The sequence below is a fragment of the Nilaparvata lugens genome, chromosome X, assembly GCF_014356525.2.
Source record: "Nilaparvata lugens isolate BPH chromosome X, ASM1435652v1, whole genome shotgun sequence".
NCBI lineage: Eukaryota > Metazoa > Arthropoda > Insecta > Hemiptera > Delphacidae > Nilaparvata > Nilaparvata lugens.
Window position 1 is genome coordinate 64,583,315 of NC_052518.1, and position 20,160 is coordinate 64,603,474.

General features: G+C 36.1%; 2 protein-coding genes across 2 annotated transcripts in view; both read left to right on the top strand.

The window, feature by feature from the left end:
• The first annotated feature begins 1,288 nt into the window (after positions 1–1,288).
• Positions 1,289–20,160, top strand: part of LOC111053129 (sarcoplasmic calcium-binding protein) — a 33,249-nt gene continuing 14,377 nt past the window's right edge. Inside the window, exons 1-3 of the mRNA XM_022339973.2 lie at positions 1,289–1,811; positions 9,421–9,573; positions 10,650–10,817. Of these exons, the coding sequence (XP_022195665.1) occupies positions 1,707–1,811; positions 9,421–9,573; positions 10,650–10,817 (426 nt within the window). The 5' untranslated portion in view covers positions 1,289–1,706. The remainder of the gene's footprint in view (positions 1,812–9,420; positions 9,574–10,649; positions 10,818–20,160) is intronic.
• On the top strand, positions 16,741–17,924 carry LOC120354346 (histone H3.v1-like). The gene is made up of 2 exons (XM_039441358.1): positions 16,741–16,857; positions 17,120–17,924. The coding sequence occupies exons 1-2, from the start codon at positions 16,850–16,852 to the stop codon at positions 17,553–17,555; spliced, it is 444 nt and encodes a 147-aa protein (XP_039297292.1). The 5' UTR covers positions 16,741–16,849; the 3' UTR covers positions 17,556–17,924.

Sequence of the window (20,160 nt, forward strand, 5' to 3'; positions counted from 1 at the left end):
ATTCAATTAACCAAGTACAAAGAACGCCTACTTTTATTTTTGTCATTATTTGTGTTCATAGTTTTATTATGATTTTCCATATGAGTATAGTAGGCCTACCGATTTTCACTGTTTCTCCATCACTCCCCCACTATATACAATGCAGATATTGAATGTAAAGAATGTAGAATATGGTTACTGTATTTTATTTATCAACATCTTCACCATTTAATTCTTCAACTAGGCTAATGAAATTGTTTCTGTTGAAAATTATTCATTCTTCTTCAAACTTTTCAAAGATATGTGAACGAGTTTTAAGATTTTTTAGCTTGTTTAAATAACTAAATTTCTAAAAATATAATGATATTAAAGCATTACACGATTCATTCATTCTTCCATTCTGTGATGACCACATATATCTTCATCTATAATACCATTTTTTTTCTATTTACTACGCCTCTTTCAATTAATTTTTGGATTATAATTCAAGATTTCCCCAAATATTGTGGAAAAATGGGCACAATTCCTCTCACACCATTTCATGTAATTAAAGAGTGTGCAAATAAAGTCTACAAAAGTTTCACAACTACCTATGAAAAATGAAATGAAAGTCATTATTTTGATGGTTGTTCTCATTATTGGAATTTGACATTCTCTATTACATTTTTCTTATTTTCAATAAGAAATTTATTATGGTGTATGCACCACATTTACGTAGGTACTTAGACTGATATAGTATAATTTGTAGTACTTTTACTTCAGTTCGGAATAGGCTTATTTGTACCTAATCCTTAGATACAAATTCTTTGTATTTATACTTAGCAACGATAGTTTATGGAATGTGGGAGAAAATCATTATTGGAATATGAAACTTCTACATTCCATTTCTCAGCTCTTCTATAAATTGTATCTATCGGCTCTCTAATTTAATATGGGTAACCAATTCCATATTAATTAATGAAACAAAGAAAAATATTCTTCTTTGCATAATGGATGATGATAATAAATTCAAACATGATTCTCTGTTATGAATTCATAACAAACAGCCATCATTATCATTTCCTATTTATAAACAATCCTATTTCCTCATTTGAACTGCATGAACAAAACAATATTAGAGAGGATTATTATTGAATCACATAGGCAGTTATTTTTTCAAATCGAATTAGGCCTACGGCTACAGGCCTCAATAATTTATCTCCTGTTATCCGAATCAAAACTTTTGCTTTTCATTCTACATAGTTTTACTTAGACCTGTTTGGTTGACTGATAACGACGATTAGGCCTACTGAGCTGCCTCCAACTTCATTCAGGAAATTCCCTGTTTACTGATCAGTTCAGACAAACTGTTTCCAGTCGTTGTGCGCACTGCGCATGCGTAGATAGAACCCAAAATTCATCAGGCAACCAGTTTCTCACCCTCGATTGCTCGATTCAGTGCTGCGCTCCTCAGCTCTTCACGTCTTCACATCGTTTCACTAGCGCAATTCTACTAAAGTAGTGTGTGATTTAATAAACTGACTTGTCCAACTCAATAAATGATTTTCTAGTGAGACTGTAATGTGTATTGGACATTCGAATTGGAAATTCACAAGTGGTATTGTGCCGTGGTATTTAATTTAAACAGCTGCTTAGTGCAGTTGTTGCAGTAACTTGCACACAACCCCAACACTGAGACTGAGACTGTTAACTTTGTGATTGAAAACCAAAATAAGCCTAACGTGAGCATGGCTTTCAACACGTTATTTAAACTGTGTGCTCGATCCTCTGCATCGAGTGTGCTGAAAAGTGCAAGTGCAAGAAATGCTGCTGCATTATACCAGCAGATTCAGGTAAAATTGCATCCATCCATATCTATTAATAAATGCCACTTTTCAAGTCCTGCCTTGAAAACTACTTGCAATCTAACTATAACTAGCTCCGTTTCTCAACCCTTGTTAAGTAGGTTATCTTATATCATCATCTTTTATCCAATATAACTCATCTTATATCCAATCACAGTCACAGTAAGTTTATATGCTGCTTTTGAAATTTGAATGATTCCCCAATATCATGTAACCAAGTTTCCCACGAAAAATTATTGGTGCTCTGTTGGGAACTGTAATGATGTATACTACTTCTACTTCCCCACCTCATAAATTTCACAGTATGATAGCTTATAACTATAACAAATCTTATTGGTATATTAATATAAGTTGGCTATGGAAACTTTGGGTGCTAAACTTCAATAATATATAATAATTGAATGATTATAATTTTTATCAATAAATAATTAATCATATTAATAGTTTATTAATTCATTCAAGGTGTTCCACGAAAGGTGTAACAGCCGAACACTATATATTTTACATGAAGTTTGCAACAAAAAATGTCTATACTCTGTACAAAATTACTTCTTATTTGGGATGGACATGCGCAGCAGAGAAAGCACACAGCGGGAGGAATACAGAGGCGTGATGTTGCAGTTTTGAAGCGGCCAGCGCTCTCCAACTTCTAGTGACATAGAATCTATGGTATCCGGCTGTTACATCTTTCGTGAGACACTCTGTATACGAAGCCATACATAAAGTATTATTACTTTTATTCCATAAAAAATAATATTATATTAAAACTCCACTTATTAGAAAAATTATTTATAGGCCTACAAACACTCTTTTCATACGTTTTGTGTTATATGAAAATCCGTATGATGAAAATTATTTTATCACTACAAGCTTATCACTCTGTACATTTGCTCTACCATTATCACATTGACTTGTAGAATGACAATAAATATTTACATGAGTTCCAAGTCTATGTGTATAGTTTACCTCGTACGTAATAGGGATAGAATAATAGTATCATATTGTCTTTGGTGATAGGCTACTTGTCTTCAAGATAAGCTCATTCAATTTTTATCTGAATTTAAGGGATCTTTTTTCAGTATTGTAGGATTGATATTTTACATCTATAATATTTCCTTATATTGAGCTGCTTGACATATTGTGTGTTTTCATAACATTATTGTAATAATTGGAAACTATTTCTTCATTTTTAGGTAATTAGTGTTGACATGACAGAACCCGAAAAAGTTTTTATCTGATTTCTAACAGTATCGTACCGAATACTGTACCGGTACTGAATACTGTTCGAACCAGTAGAGAAAAGATTCGAGGATGTTGAGAAATTTGAAAATGATATGCTTTATTAATAACGATGAAGTGAATTGGTGATTATGATTTTTTGTGAGATAAAGATTTTAAAATTGGAACTTTAATAAATTCTATTCATTCGATTAACTTAACAAATACTCAGTTTTTTGGGTTCTTAGATAAATGAAGTCTGATGTTTGAAATATAAATTTGTAGTCTATCCATATCCATAGTGATTGGGTCACCTGCTAGGTTGCGAATACAATAGCTGTTGGAAGGGTGAGCGTGGAGCGAATAAGAAAGAAGGAGAAGAACCAAAACAGAGAGAAAAAGTGAGAAAGTGTTATGGAGGGGTAGACGTTTGATTAATTCCATCTGTGATCTGTTCTCATTTCATATCGCTCGTTAACAATTGACAAGTGGTTGGTCCCCACAATTGAATAATTTATAGTATATATTGATAGAGTATGTGAGTGCATGCTCAAACTCAAGACCGTGACATACGGTATTCTCTTAATAATATGATCATACATCATTATCATTTTGCGATTTGCATTCTATTCCAGCAAGAATGAATTGCTCTTGAGTTCTTTATTCCAAATATATTTAAATGTATACTTTTGGTAGCCCATGGAATTATAATATATTTTTGAATTGTTTAACATGAATAATCAGAATCACGATTCTATTTTTTAAATGAAAAACAGAAATTTCAGTTGGATATGGAATAAAAAGAAGTTTTTTCAATTTGCAGTTTCGAATTCTAATTCTATACGATAAAATTTCAGAAAAATATAAACCACAAACTTAATATGAGAGATATTTATCAAAAAAAATGTAAAAAATATTATTGAGATAGATTGTCTCGCAACGCAAAGTTGCACAGTGACAATGGTGGGTTCTGAAGTTGACAGTGATGAAATTAGTGGAGATTTCATATTGACGACATTCACGTAGAGCTTGAGATAGAGAATTGAAACTTTCAACTTTTATATGTGATCAGTTGCTCTTACGTTCCCTACATTATTTCAATGTATTTATTTATTTTTTACTGAGGTGGTTAGCGTGTAAGTTTTATCAGTAAGGAATGAAAATACCTTTCCAGCTTCAACCAATGGAAAGCCATTTTGAAACCTAAGAGAGTTATTAAGCGGAGCTGGTTCAAGTTGTCTGGTCACCCGTCCAACGGAAGTAACAGACGCACGTCTCTTATTAATCGTCGTTATTCAAACCTACAGCCTATTCAATTCAAATTAATTTTATTATCAGAAAGTGTACATTTTACAATGGAAATTACTCCTCTAATATGGAATAAGTGCGTGTTTAGAGGAGGAGTCAATACAACAATAGGACAATACAAGAAAAGAATAAGTTGATTTTCTACGGCCGTAGTTTACAAGAAAACCACAGGCTATTCAAGCATATTTACATACAATAATATGAACACATAAAACAATTAAAAATGTAATCTTAAATTCTTAGCCAATAATAATAAAAATAGATTCAATAAACAGAAACTGATTGCTCCGATACCATTCAATCGTTTTTACCATCTATTATATAATCCACTAGCTATTAATGGAGTAATAATGTAGACCTAGTATACTATCATCATCATGTGCACTATTAGCAGCGTTAGAGTATCCTATTATGAAGGACAGCCCAAGGACAAGTCTAGGTCTAGCCTAGAGGCCCATAAACTAAACACACGTAAAAGGTCAACCGAAATACAAATCAACTTTCACCGCTCAGCAACCAGCTATAACAAACAGACTAGTGCATTCAATAATTATTTATAGTCTCTTTTAAATATTTTTAATATAATTCCAGTGTCCGTCTTTGTACACTGTTCTTTCATACATATTTGTACATTGTTATAAATAACAAAGACTACTTCTAGTAATAAGTATAAAATGAACTGAGAATAGTAAACTCTTCGAAAAACACGTGTTACTCATTTCAAAAAATAAACTCCTTTAAATAAAAAAAAATTATTAATAATGATTAATAACAAGTTCATATTAATCATTTGTTTATTAATTTTAATAAATGAGTAAAAAGTGTTTTTAAAAGGTTACTATTCTTTATTCTTTCTTATTCATACAATAAGTACATCATCAAAATGATAGGAAGTGAAAAAATAAGGTAACCTTGTACTATGCCTCTCCCAAATTTAGATAAAGGTTAGGCCTACACATAGTCCGAAATAGGTTAAGTCTTGTAGTTGTTCAGTTTACAAAATTTTCAGTCCTTAATTATTTTCACAAAGTAGATTTTAAAATTTAGATGCTTCAAAACCAAACATAGAAGAAATATTTCACATTATTATCACTAAAATAGGAAATATTCACATATTAAAGAATTAATTTGCAGGACCAAAAAACAAACTTAAAATTCTAAAAGCACAGTTGTATAATTATTTTCATCCAATTTTATTTTTATTATACATCTGTCTCAAGCATTTTAGGAAAATTAACTTTGAAACTCATTAACATCTTTCTATGAGCAAATAAATTACGGTATTTCTAAAAATTATATTCCTACAAAATCGTATCTACTTTAAAATAAATAGATATAATCGCTGTCGACTTCTGTCAGGTTCTGGGTGTGTTGAAGGTTGAAGGTGGCGCGTTGCCAATAAATTAATGGGGATATGGTTTCTTTTCTTAAAAACCCGTATAAAATACAAATAAAATTTTATAATAATTGACTCTAAATCAAATGATCAAACAAATTTTAATCATGTAGTTGTAGGATATAATGATTCTTTCTTACGTATATAGTAAATCACTACTGGAATGTTTTTAATCTATCTGTGTCGTTAATATATTAATATAATATTATATATAACACTAATAGATGTTGTTTACTGTTTAATGAAACTGATCTAATGAAATAAGACATTCCAATAGTGATATTTACTATTTACGTGAGAAAGGATCATTAAAATAATATCCTACAACTGAAATTTACTCATCAGAGGTACCTGGGTGTTCGGTTTTTGCTTTTTTGCTCTCTCATTTATAAGCAACATTAAAATCTTAAGTAAATTCGAAGCGCAAAAACCGATCACCCACCTCTGAAGAACCTGGTACCCTACCCTGCAAGCGCCCCCGTTGTAAAACCTGCCCTTTCATTAATCCCTCTATTTCCTTTACTAGTCCAATCACCAACTACATCCATCAAATCCATCAATCCAGTAATTGCATCTCCAAAAACTCCATCTACCTCCTTTCCTGCAACTTCTGTCCTGCTTTTTACATAGGTGAAACCACCACTGCCCTAAACCTCGGAATCAAAATAATCACAGAGCTTCCATTGGAAATAATACTTCACTACTTACCCCTCTCCATGGCTCTGAGCACAACAAGGACTTTGACCAATGCTTCAAAGTCAAGGTTCTTGCCACTCCACTATAGACTATAGAACCTGCTTTCAATATTGAAGGGTATTTGGAAGAGTTATATTTATTCCCGATACTTTTTATTATGATATCTTGCAACAGCTTTGCTCATTGCCTTTTCTGTGATATTCAATGATAGGCCTCAACCTAGTTTATTCATTGTAGAATAACCTTCACTTCATGAGCTGTGGATTTTAGATAGGCTGTGGATATTGGATTGGAAGTAGACTTTCAATGGAAGAATGTCGGAAACGTGTTTAGATCCAGTTGCATGATTTAAAAGGATCAACAATCGAAATTGAATGTAACCGATGGTCATGCAACATGATATGTTGCTTCGATCTATTAGAACAACTACATCTTTTGTATATAAGCTATAGCCTCACTACTTTGTATGTTGATAGGATAAATCAGTGATTGACAACAAGCTAGATAGTAAGGTTCTACTTGTCCGTGCAAAAAGAGATGAGATTGCCATAAAAAACTACAATTTGCTTGGTGGGATTCTAACCAACTCAGTAATCAGATGAAGATGTAGAAAATTAAAACCGGTTTGCAACAATTGAGAACTTTATGTATGCTTGGAAAGGTTTTTAATAGTAAAATATTTATCCCATAGCAAGCAGGTTGGCGTTTATAAAGTCTAAATAAAAGACTATATCGATACGTAAGTAACTATAACTAAAAATTATGAGCTTCAAAACCACTTCCTGGTGGTTAGGAGCCCACCTAAAACTGAAGGTTGATTCACCTCTTCTATTAGAATACCACACAATCCTAGTACTTGAAAGGATATCATCCTCAGTAATATGAAAAAGTATAGAAAGAATTAAATGGTAGAAACACATATAAGAATGACACTTAAAAACTCACCGTGTTCAATAATAGAAGACTAATGAAAATGTGAAGAAAATTCTATTCTTCTTCTCCTCTCATTTTTCTCACCCTGATAAGAGTCTACCATTTTATGATAATGGACTCTTGAAAAGTTTGTGGAGGTTTAAGATGTTTATTTCGACTTAAGCTCAATCGAAATGTTGGTATCTTCTCTTGGTTCTATTTAGAAGCCACTGAAGCAAATTGATGATGTTACTGTGCCACTGTGGTTGTTGTTTGCGGAAATATTCTTCGACTGAGTAGCATTTCCTGTAAACATTCAATTGCTTTCAAACTGCAATAATGTTTTGACTATTCATCATCTACAATGTATCAGAGTTTGCTAATCTAAAATTTATAACTTGTATAGAACTATATAATGTATATAACTACTATAGTTTTCAAATAGTATAGCAGTCGTCCTATCATAATATGCTTTTAAACTGCATGTACCGTACGGTTAGTTCAAGTGAAGTTATTATTCTATATAATAATGATTTGAAAAAGGAATAATCAAGATACCTTTTACAGGTGAGCCTAACAATCTGAAAGTTAATCCAAGGTGAATTTTGTGTATTTCTTGCACACATCATCAAGTTCTTATGAGATTTAGTTTGGTGGGAGATAATAGATAGGATATAATGTTCTTAAACTGAAATACATTAGTTACTTAGTTTGACGAAATAAAAGTTATTAATGAAGGAAATCAATTATTAAAGGAAAATATTGTGAGCTCCTTGCACAAGCTATTGAATTGAATAAACATTCGAAATCTCTTATTGAGTATGAATGTTAATTTTTTCAACAAATATAAATTACATTCCCATTAAGTGGAATAATAATTTTTCGAACATGCATAGAAGAGATTGGAAATAAATTACTGTATAGAAGAAGTCTATTTGGTTTATGCTAAGAACAATATTTGATTAGAGGCTTTAAACATTTTTTTCTATTCTTGATCAATATTAAACTTCATAGTAGTTTTTAATGTTTGTTGAATTATATGTATGAAATATCCTACAATCAGTGTTCATCTTTTATTCTTTATTCATCCATACGATAAGTACATCATAGAAATTATATGGAGATAAAAATAAGGTAACCTTGTGCTATTTCACTTCCAAATTTTAGATATTGTTAATTCCTCTCCCAAGTTTTTACTGTTCATATAATAAAAATGTGTTTTGAAATTCCTAACCCAATTTGAATGTGAACCTTATTCTAAATATATAAAAGGATGTTGATACAACAAAAGTAAATACACTCTAAGAAAAACGCGTTTGAAGGGAATATTTCTTGTCATGACTTCTATTGTATATAATATAGCCTATATATTTTTATTGTAGTTTTTTCTCCTCAATGGTACAAAGGATGTAATGGACCTCACAGTAGGTTTGAATTAAGTTATCGATGAGTGAATTAGGAAAGAGACGAGAAAATGTATTTAAGTATTGTAAAGATATGCTACTATATTTGCTGTATGAATGGATGTGAGTTTTCAAGTCATATCTGGAGAGAGAGGAGTACTTATACAAAGTACATTTACACAACATATAAAAAGTTAAGGTATGCAGGGGGTTGGAATTCATTGATGGTTCCATTCACACTCCCAGTAGTGGTGCATTTGAGAGCTGTTGTGTCAGCGCATGGGTTAGGCCTATTTGTTAGCATAAACTAGATGTGTTACTTGATGAAGGTTGACCCAGGTTAGTGTTTAGCTTCAACCATCCTTGTTCACAAGTGAGGTTGTCATTCTCACTACATACTATGTGGTCTCAACGATCGAAGTTTGAACAGTATCAACAAAAGCACCACTACAATTAAAGACCAGTTGAAGAAGGTGACACAGTCACCGAAATATCCTGAATCATGTAAGTTTTCAAGTGTGTTTAAACCTATCTGTGTCTATGTCTTCATAATCATTGCACGATATATCAAAAGTAATAATTTTAATGATTACTTGAATCGGTTGTTAGCTACCTCATAAAAATTGTCTCAAATTGATAATGTTGCATTATTTTTGTTTGACAGGATTTCTCAAGTGTGAAGGCAGCTCAGGGCTACCCAAGCGCCAGTGCTAGTGCTAGTGCAAGTTCTGCCAACCTACAAAATAAATCTCACCGTAAAGAGCTATCAGACTCTGATTCAGATTCAGATACTGAATTTGATACATACGTGAAGAAGGCGAGTCTTTACAATAATAAACTACTAAGAAGTATAATACTGTTAACTCTTTGTCAAAATCAAAATCTTTTTGGGAATACGAAGTTAGTACCTGATCCATCCAAGAACTCTTGACAATTTGATGAGAATTAATTTTGCAAATTTATGAGGTGAATGTTTCGAAAGTGTATGTAAATCAATGGTACTAGGTCTTGTCCAGCTTTTTATTTGCTTGTATAGGTACTACCCATTCTTAATCTCATTTGAACACTTCATTCTACATACTATCCTGTTTGCTTGTACATTGTATACCATCACATTGTGATTATTTCTTTATTGAAAACGAACTTAACAACTAAAAGCTCATTTTTAATAGTGGAAATAGTATCTTCTTCCTTTTCCTCTCCTATTACTTCCTTTTAAATAATTTAATGTCAAAGTGCTCCTGTAGTTAATTTCTTTTTGTTATTTTCATTACTCAAAGTAAAACCTGTGAATTATTAAACATTTTTTTCCTGAACTGCTTTGGATTGCACATTAATTTTTAGTAGCTATTTATAATTTATTTTCATTTGTTCCTTTGAATTGTTATGGCTTCTACTTGATCACATTTATTAACATTTTTACTACGAAGATGTATTATGGATATAAGTTATTCTTATAATTTTCTGCCCTAGCTAGTAGCTATGTAAACTAGTAGGCATCCTGTTCTGTGGATATGGCTGAGAAAAAAGCTCTTCAGCTCTACTCATAAAAATAAATCGATTCATTCATTCATTCCCCGTAGATTTTTTAATTTCAGTTATTCGGGATCACATTTTACTTTATTTTGTCCAGACAGTTTTGTAATTTTCGTCAATAATTCACACTTTTTTGTTCTGTTAAGAATTCTTCATATTGCTTATTTCTTCTTATCCCTACGGTATGAATTTGTTTATAATTCAATTTTTAATGTGCTTTCTATCACTTTCCTCTGTTTTGTATTCTCTAGTATTTCTTCTTCTCCATATTAATAATGTAGTAAACCTGTTGCTTTGCCTGGACCCTCAAGTTTAATGATACATTTATAGTAAAATTGAATTATCAATTGTTTTAAGGATGGAGTTGAATTCTGGAGAAGGAAAATGCGAACGTTCCATGGAATTCTCGATATAAACAAAGACGGTGTTGTATCTTATGATGACTATCAACTACTTGTCAACAGGTTCATAAATCTAGGACATCTTTCTCCTAAACATGCTCAAGAGTTCAGGACACTAATTCAAGTGAGTTTATAAATCAGAATAATATCAAGTTAGCCTAAGAAATAAGCATTATCAATATATTCATGACTCATTTATAATTTTATTTATATCGCTCCAAATTTTTTTATTACTTTTCTAATAAGTAGGTGGATTCATAGTGAATCAATATTTATTTATTATTTTTACAAGAGAGGATTGACCGGGAGAGAAAAACTAAGGTTACTCCTTGTACTATTTCTCTCCCAAATTTAGATTACATTTTGAAAGTTCGAAATAGGGTTATGATTTCACTTTTCTGAAATTTAGTCCATTTTCACTTAAAAACAACAAAAACTAAGAATTTTCAAATTTTGACAGTTGAAAAACTAGATAAAACACAAAAATATTACACTCTTTGTAATGACATAATGTAAAATAATGACATTGGGCTTGTTTCACAAGGACGAAATTTTGAACAGCTCCAAATTGTGTTGAATGAGGATTTAGAAATAATGGCAGAATACTTCCAGCAGTGGTTTTTGAAGCCAAACCCGTCTAAAACTGTCTCAACAATATTCCATCTCAGTAACCAGCATGCAAAAAAGACAATTGATCTCAGGCTATGTGGCAAAAGAATATCTCATCAGGAAGCTCCCCGTTACCTAGGAGTCAGACTTGATAGATCCCTCACATATCGACAACATCTGCAGGGGTTGAGAGATAAACTGAAGACAAGGCTACATATCATCAGCAAACTTGCGGGAACAACCTGGGGTTGTGACATGAATGCCCTTCGAACATCAAGTCTTGCACTTCTGTACAGTACAGGGGAGTACTGCTCTTCTGTCTGGGCACGTTGAAAATTGATACAGTTTTCAATGAAACTATGAGGAAGATTAGTGGGACATTGAGACCAACAGAGACTGAGTGGTTGCCTGTGCTTAGTAACATCATGCCTCCAGATCTCAGAAGGTTGGAGAAGAAGAACAAGTTCATTTCCCACTTGCAACACATTCATGAGGATCTCCCAGTTTCTAGAGATTTGGCTAACCCTCCACCAAGGCGCCTCAAGTCAAGAAGATACTTGAGACTGGATGAGCAGAGGGAAATAAGAAGTGCGAGGGAGTTATGGAGACTGAGATGGTTGCAGGGAGAGGCCTTGTGGATGACCCTAATGACATTGTTCCTGGCACCCAGCTGAGACGTAGAGAGTGGTGTGGCCTTAACCGGTTCAGGACGCAGGTGGGAAGGTGTGCTGAGCTGATGACAGCATGGGGATACACCTCTGATCCTCTGCGCCAATGTGGACAAATTCAATCAATGAATCACGTAATATCTGAGTGTCCACAACACTCCTATCATGGAGGGCTGACACAAGCTCATGATGCTGGAGAAGATGCATGTCAGTGGCTCCACAACTTACTAGATTCCATTAGTATTTAACATATTAAGTGTAAAATTATGTTTTTTCTAACTTTGGCCTATGAATATATATATATATATATATATATATATATATATATATATTACACTCTAATCACCACATGACTCCGAAAAGGTTGAAATATTGAGTTGAAACGTGAAAAGTAAATCCAGCATTATTACGGACTATGTTATGCATCTCAATACAGGAGAGAAATGGTCAAGGATTCGCCTGTTTCCTGTCTCACAATTATTTTGATAAGTATTTGTATGAATTAATGAATCAATCAAATATTGAATGAAACTCATGGGCAACGTCAGCTAAACTTAGCTTGAGTTTATCGAGTTAATATTAAAATTGCTATTTGGGTAATCTATATAATAAGAGAGAGTAGGGTTGTGTTTGTTCGTGTGTTCTTTTGTTCGCATCAAAACATGTCAACTTGTGGATTGCATACCGGAAAAACAAGAATGATACATAGATTCTAAAAATATCAATCTCGTGCACCAAGAAGCCCAAATTTCAATTTTCATTCTAGATTTTTCAGAATTAATGTTCAAACTTCATTAATGGTACATACGATTTCATAAAAAAATCACCAAATCATAAGGGTGGAATTAAAAAAGGAACATCTGTTTCTATTATTGCTTTCTACCTAAGAAATAAAGAAATAGTATCATGTTATGGATAAACTTCAAAATGGTCGGCCCTTAGTTTTAAAATAACATATTTAACACCACTTAACCTCAATAATATTGTTTCGATAATTGATAAATATTTTTAATAATATATTTATTTTAAATATGAAAATAATAATAGTATTGTTTTGTTAATTAATAGTAGAATAGAAATGGGGAGTCTGGCACACAAGTGTGCCAGACTCCCCATTAACCTCAAGGTCACCCAAGTCGACCAAACCTAACCTCAAGGTCATCCAGGTCAACCAAACCTAACCTCAAGGTCATCAAGGTCAACCAAACCTAACCTCAAGGTCATCTAGGTCTACCAAACCTAACCTCAAGGTCATCTAGGTCAACCAAACCTAACCTCAAGGTCATCTAGGTCAACCAAACCTAACCTCAAGGTCATCTAGGTCAACCAAACCTAACCTCAAGGTCATCCAAGCCAACCAAACCTAACCTCAAGGTCAGAAAAAAAAATTGAAAAACAAAAAAAAAAACACATAAAATCGAGAATAAATCATTGGGGATCTGGGGATCTTGAACTGTAGGCTATAAAAGGAGTTGTTCTGCAAGGAGTGGGACATTGTGTCTTGTGCAGTCGTGCCGCCAGTACGTGTGTGTGCCACCAGTACAAAAAAAAAATTAAAAAAAAAAAATATTAAAAAAAAATTATAAAAAAAACTCATAAAATCGGGAATAGATGGGAAAAAAAATTAAAAACATTTAAAATCAGGAATAAATGGGGAAAAAAAACAATAATAAAAAACACATAAAATCGGGAATAAATGGGAAAAAAAATAATAATAATAAAAAACACATAAAATCGGGAATAAATCGGGACTTGGGGCTCTGAACTCTGGACTCTGGACTCAGGTTCTGAATGCTGGACTTCTGGACTCTGGACTCGGGGCTCTGAACTCTAGACTTCTGGACACTGGACCCTAAACTCTGAACTCAAATGTCCTGCATCGTTGAAAATGTCTGTCAATGAGATAATACCATGACTATGTAGTTCCTCCTCCTCAAGCTCAATCACTGCATCCCACAGACATAGCTCACTGTTTGACAACATGTCACAGTAGATGAAATACCTCTCAGTGCTGACAAGCCATCTTATACCAAATAGAGAAAAGTGGTGGTGGTGGTGGGGATAACCTTCCTTGTCAACAGGTCTATGACAATGCCACCCCATCATGACTCACTTCTCAATTCTTTGTTATCGTTAGTATAAAGAAGTATCATATTCTATATAATTTAAGTCTTTAAACATAAATCCTCTATGGTGTAGTGGTTAGCAAGTCAGCTTCCCGAGTTGGAGGTTCTAGGCTCGAATCCAAGGCGGTAAAGGTAAGTATTAAAGGTCAGTATCAACAGAACCAGAGGATATATTTTTTGTATGTAGTGGGTAGACTAGCCCACCACTGCCAGTCACCCCGCCGCCAGTCGTCCGGCCGCCACCGATCGCCCGGCCGCCGCCGGTCGCCCCGCCGGTCGCCCCACCACCGGTCGTCCCCGCCAGTCACCCGGCCGCCACCGGTCACCCGCTGGTCGCCCCGCCGGTCGCCCCACCACCGGTCGCCCCGCTGGTCGCCCGGCCGCTGCCGGTCGCCCTGCTGGTCGCCTAGCCGCAGCCGGTCGCCCCACCGGTCGCCCCGCAGGTCGCCCCACCACCGGTCGCCCGGCCGCCGATGGTCGCATCACCACCACCGGTCGCCCCACCACCACCGGTCGCCCCACTGACGGCTGCCATCCCACCACCAACAATTGACCGGCTGCGGCTGGCAATTGTCCCGCCGGCTGAGCATGAGCATTCTCAATGACCCTAGCTCCTCCTGCCACATGGACCATGCTCACCAGTATTCAGCATGTCTGTGGCAGGACGGTAGGGTCATCCACTCAGTGGTCAGTCAGTCAGTTCAATTACTGATCAGTCACTGATCAGTCACTGTTCAGTCACTGATCAGTCACTGTTCAGTCACTGTTCAGTCACTGATCAGTCACTGTTCAGTCACTGTTCAGTCAGTAGTACTCGGCACTTGGTATGGGTCCAAAATGTATAAATAGCGGAGCTCAAACTCTCAGACCTCAGTATACTGATAAACACTGACCAGTATGTATATCAAACAAAGGAACCATAAGCCAACATTGGAGGAGGTTGCTCCTACCATATTGGAGATTGCTAGGTTGAAGCGTGAAATCAAAAGGAGGCATAAGGAAATCATGCTGGGTAGATGGATTGCAGAAGAGAATCATGTGGAACACTTCAAACCTCTAGCTGAGCCACTAGTCAACCTAGTCAAAACCTTCCAACAGATGCCAGTTCAACAACCACAACTACCTCCATCAAGAGCATCCAAGAAGCATCCCAGGTATCTGAAGCCTAGAATAAAAATGCGCTCCAGGCATGTGAAGTGTAGGCAGAGACAATCCAAGCCAGAGTTGTTATCATCAGAACATCGTCCTTTCTCAGCAGCATCAACACACCACACATATCCTACTCCACCAACAACACCATTTGTTAAAGATGCCACATATACAAGGCGTGGACTTACTGGTGCAAGTAAAGCAAAACATAAGCTCCAACTCTCCAGCATTGATGAAGAGTCACCAACATTTGAATCATATGGAACTGGAGAAGTTTCAAGTCCAATGGCAGGCACCTCAGGAGTTGGACGGCAACTATGGAAAGCAGGCATTTGAAGGGGATGAGGGTGAGGAGTATAATATTAGTAGAGGATATGATGATAGCAGTGATGAGGAGCTGTCTGGAGATGGACAAGATGATGATAAGAATGTTGAACAATTATTGAATGAAAGTCATGGTACAACAGTTCAGAATATCCTTGATCAAACTGATCTAGCTGGAAAACAGGTAGCTGATTACATTAGAGGATCATTGAGCAAGGACAATGACGATTTTGATGACACTTTTGGGCCAAGAGTGAGAGACAATGCTTACTACCTGGGCAATAAGTATTCAACTTTTGGAGAGAATGGTGATGAAATTGTGCTGACTGACCCTGTAGATCAGGAAGAAAAGACCTTCACAGCTACATTGGGACTTTGTGAGTTGATTTTCAAGAAGAATCCAAATCGTGCATTAGTTGAATCCGCTGACAGACAGGCTTATGGAGAAATATTGAACTGGACCAGTGTGCACAGACAGAACAATGATCCAAGAGGTGAGATTGTTAACTACAACAAAGCCAAGTATAAGAATACAATCAAACGCCTTTTGGATGATAGCAGAGATGGTGGTCAAAGACATTCTGAGAGACAAGTGACTGGGAGAGGATCTATTGCCCCAAGGCGTGATTTTAGTAAGGAGAAAAGTCAGAAGATCTATAGAGGAAGAGGTGTTCTGTCAGCTATCAAGGGAGCTGCTGGTACAATAGTCAATAAGGCAATCGACATTCTACCAGTTGAACTTCATATCCCTGGCTATCAATACTGTGGACCAGGAACAAAACTTCAGAAGCAATTAGCACAAGGTGATCCAGGAATCAACAAACTTGATCAGGCTTGCAAGGAGCATGATATTGCCTATTCCAAGAGTGGTGATACAGCAAGCAGAGCAGTAGCAGACAGCATCTTGGCAGAGAGAGCCTGGGACAGAGTGATATCTGAAGATGCAGGGGTGTTGGAAAAAGCTGCAGCACTAGCAGTCACCAACATCATGAAGGCTAAGGCAAAATTTGGGGGAGGTATGTAAAGATCACTGAAGGAAGTCAGCAGGGTGGTTGAGAAGGGGAAGAAACAAAAGATTCAACCATCAAAGAAAAATCAATGAAAGGAGGTCGAGGTCTTTACTTGAGACATCAGAAACCAAAGGTTGGTACAGGTCTTTACTTGAGACAGCAGAGATCAAAGGTTGGTAAAGGTCTTTACTTGAGAAAGCAGAGAACAGCAACACCTTAGACATTAGGTAATATATTGAGGTACAATCAAAATCATAATGCTGTACAAATATGGATATATATTGGATACTTTTTGTGTAGTTGAGAAGTTGATATTGTGGTAATTATTCATATTGAATGAAAAAGACTAAGAAATTGTCAAAAAACCACTGATTTATTGATAATTAGAAAGACCGGTTTCGGTTATTACACCATTGTCAATCTCTTATAAACAAGTTTATAACTAAGGTAATTGACAATGGTGTAATAACCGAAACCGGTCTTTCTAATTATCAATAAATCAGTGGGTTTTTGACAATTTCTTAGTCTTTTTCATTCAATATATTGGATACATAGCAGATTAGATTCATTGTGCTGGAATCATCTGTGGAGAATAGACAATTTGTCGATCATCTGTGTATCTGGAACAATAGAGAAGATGGTACTCCTATTCTCAAAGTGGGGTGACTATGGTGAGACAAATTTACCATCAATCTCCCCATTTGATCTGAAGAAGGATGAGGATCATGTAGAAGATGAGGAAGAGGAAACTGATATGGAGGAGAACAATGAGGTAGAGGTGGAAGAGGAAGAGGAGGAGGAAGAGGAAGAGGAGGAGGAGGAAGAGAAAGAGGATGAGGAGGAGGAAGAGGAAGAGGAGGAGGAGGAGGAGGAGGATGATGTAGTGGTGAGAAATACTACTATACCTATACTTTTGACTCGAAGGAGCATCAATTACCTGAAGGGAAGAGGTTGTGAGGTGATTCAACAACAATGACAGGGTATTGTCTCTATCTGAAACAGTGTTCTAGAGTTATCGCTGAATATCATCCGGAAACTATCAGACAACATAGAAGACTTGCCAAGGACTAGTGCTGGGAAAGGAGTCTACTACCTGGGACATCACCTGCTTGACATGGACCAAGGAGAAACATCATGGATAAATCACTTTTCTGCACACTCAATATGATAAAAAACTTGGATTTTGGAACAGAGATATACCTGATTGTAGTAAACTTTTCAATGAAATGGATGTTGAATTGATCAATAAAGAGCTAATTGTATTCCAAACTGTTTACTTATTACCTACCATCTCCTTAGATATAGTTTAGCTATAAGTATATTCTGAGTGCCACTGACTGAACAGTGACTGAACAGTGACTGAACAGTGACTGAACAGTGACTGATCAGTGACTGAACAGTGACTGAACAGTGACTGATCAGTGATTGAACTGACTGACTGACCACTGAGTGGATGACCCTACTGTCCTGCCACAGACATGCTGAATACTGGTGAGCATGGTCCATGTGGCAGGAGGAGCTAGGGTCATTGAGAATGCTCATGCTCAGCCAGCGGGACAATTGCCAGCCGCAGCCGGTCGACTGTTGGTGGTGGGATGGCAGCCGTCGGTGGGGCGACCGGTGGTGGTAGGGCGACCGGTGGTGGTAGGGCGACCGGCGGCAGCTGGGCGACCGGTGGTGGTGGGGCAACCGGCAGCAGCTGGGCGACCAGTGGTGGTGGGGCGACCGGCGGGGCGACCGGCGGCGGCTGGGCGATTGGTGGCGGCCGGACGACCGGTGGCAGGGTGACTGGCAGTGGTGGGCTAGTCTACCCACTACATACAAAAAAAATATCCTCTGGTTCTGTTGATACTGACCTTTAATACTTACCTTTACCGCCTTGGATTCGAGCCTAGAACCTGCAACTCGGGAAGCTGACTTGCTAACCACTACACCATAGAGGATTTATGTTTAAAGACTTAAATTATATAGAATATGATACTTCTTTATACTAATGATAACGAAGAATTGAGAAGTGAGTCATGATGGGGTGGCATTGTCATAGACCTGTTGACAAGGAAGGTTATCCCCACCACCACCACCACTTTTCTCTGTTTGGTGTAAGACGGCTTGTCAGCACTGAGAGGTATTCCATCTACTGTGACATGTTGTCAAACAGTGAGTTATGTCTGCAGGATGCAGTGATTGAGCTTGAGGAGGAGGAACTACATAGTCATGGTATTATCTCGTTGACAGACATTTTCAATGATGCAGGACATTTGAGTTCAGAGTTAAGGGTCCAGAGTCCAGAAGTGTAGAGTTCAGAGCCCCGAGTCCAGAGTCCAGAAGTCCAGCATTCAGAGCCTGAGCCCAGAGTTCAGAGCCCCGAGTCCCAATTTATTCCCGATTTTATGTTTTTTAATTTTTTTTCCCATTTATTCCCGATTTTATGAGTTTTTTTTTTTAATTTTTTTTTTTTTTTTTTTTGTACTGGTGGCACACACATGTACTGGCGGCACGACTGCACAAGACACAATGTCCCACTCCTTGCAGAACAACTCCTTTTATAGCCTACAGTTCAAGATCCCCAATGATTTATTCTCGATTTTATGTGTTTTTAATTTTTTTTTTTCAATTTTTTTTCAATTTTTTTTCTTTTTTTTTCTTTTTTTTTATTTTTTTTTATTTTTCTTTTATTTTTTTATTTATTTTTTTTTTTTAGGTATGGTTGACTTAGATGACCTTGAGATTAGGTTTGGTTGACCTAGATGACCTTGAGGTTAGGTTTGGTTGACCTAGATGACCTTGAGGTTAGGTTTGGATGATGAGGATGGCCTTGAGGTTAGGTTTGGTTGACCTAGATGACCTTGAGGTTAGGTTTGGTGACCTTGGGTGACCTTGAGGTTAGGTTTGGTCAACTTGGGTGACCTTGAGGTGAAGGGCGATTCTGGGACACTTGTGTCCCAGATTCGCCCTTTTTATACTACTATTAATAAATATTTTCATTTTCACAAACTCTGTATAATAATAAATGGTGAATGTGAAACAGCTGCATCAAATTTATCTCAAATCATCTGTTTAGAAAAAACTTTCTCCCAGTTGCACGTATTCCGGTTAACGTTTATAAAATGCTATACTTCAATATTGATATTAACGCTAACTGAAGCATTTTGGTTGCACAAAAAAGAAATTTCAAGAGATAACGCCAAATCGACGTGAACAAATTTTAACAGGCGGTGACCAAACATTCACGGGGAATTAAATTCAACTAACGCCGATTAGGTACCTACTGATAGCTTTCTTCCAAAATTAGTTTTTGGTAAAAAAACTACAGAATTCAAAGTATGAGCTAAACATATGAATGAATTCCATCCGTTAATAAAATAGCAATAGTTATTTGTGCAACTAGTGCGCAGTGACATTTGCTGCACCGAAAGAAACGTTTACGCACGAGCCGTAGGCGAGTGTGGAATAATGGTTTCTTGAGTGCAGCAAAGGAACTTTGCACACGTATTTCACATTAAATTTTTCCTACAGTTACCATTGAATGTAAAAAATAGATAATTAAAAGTAAAAATGTCTCATAATTCATCAACTTTTTT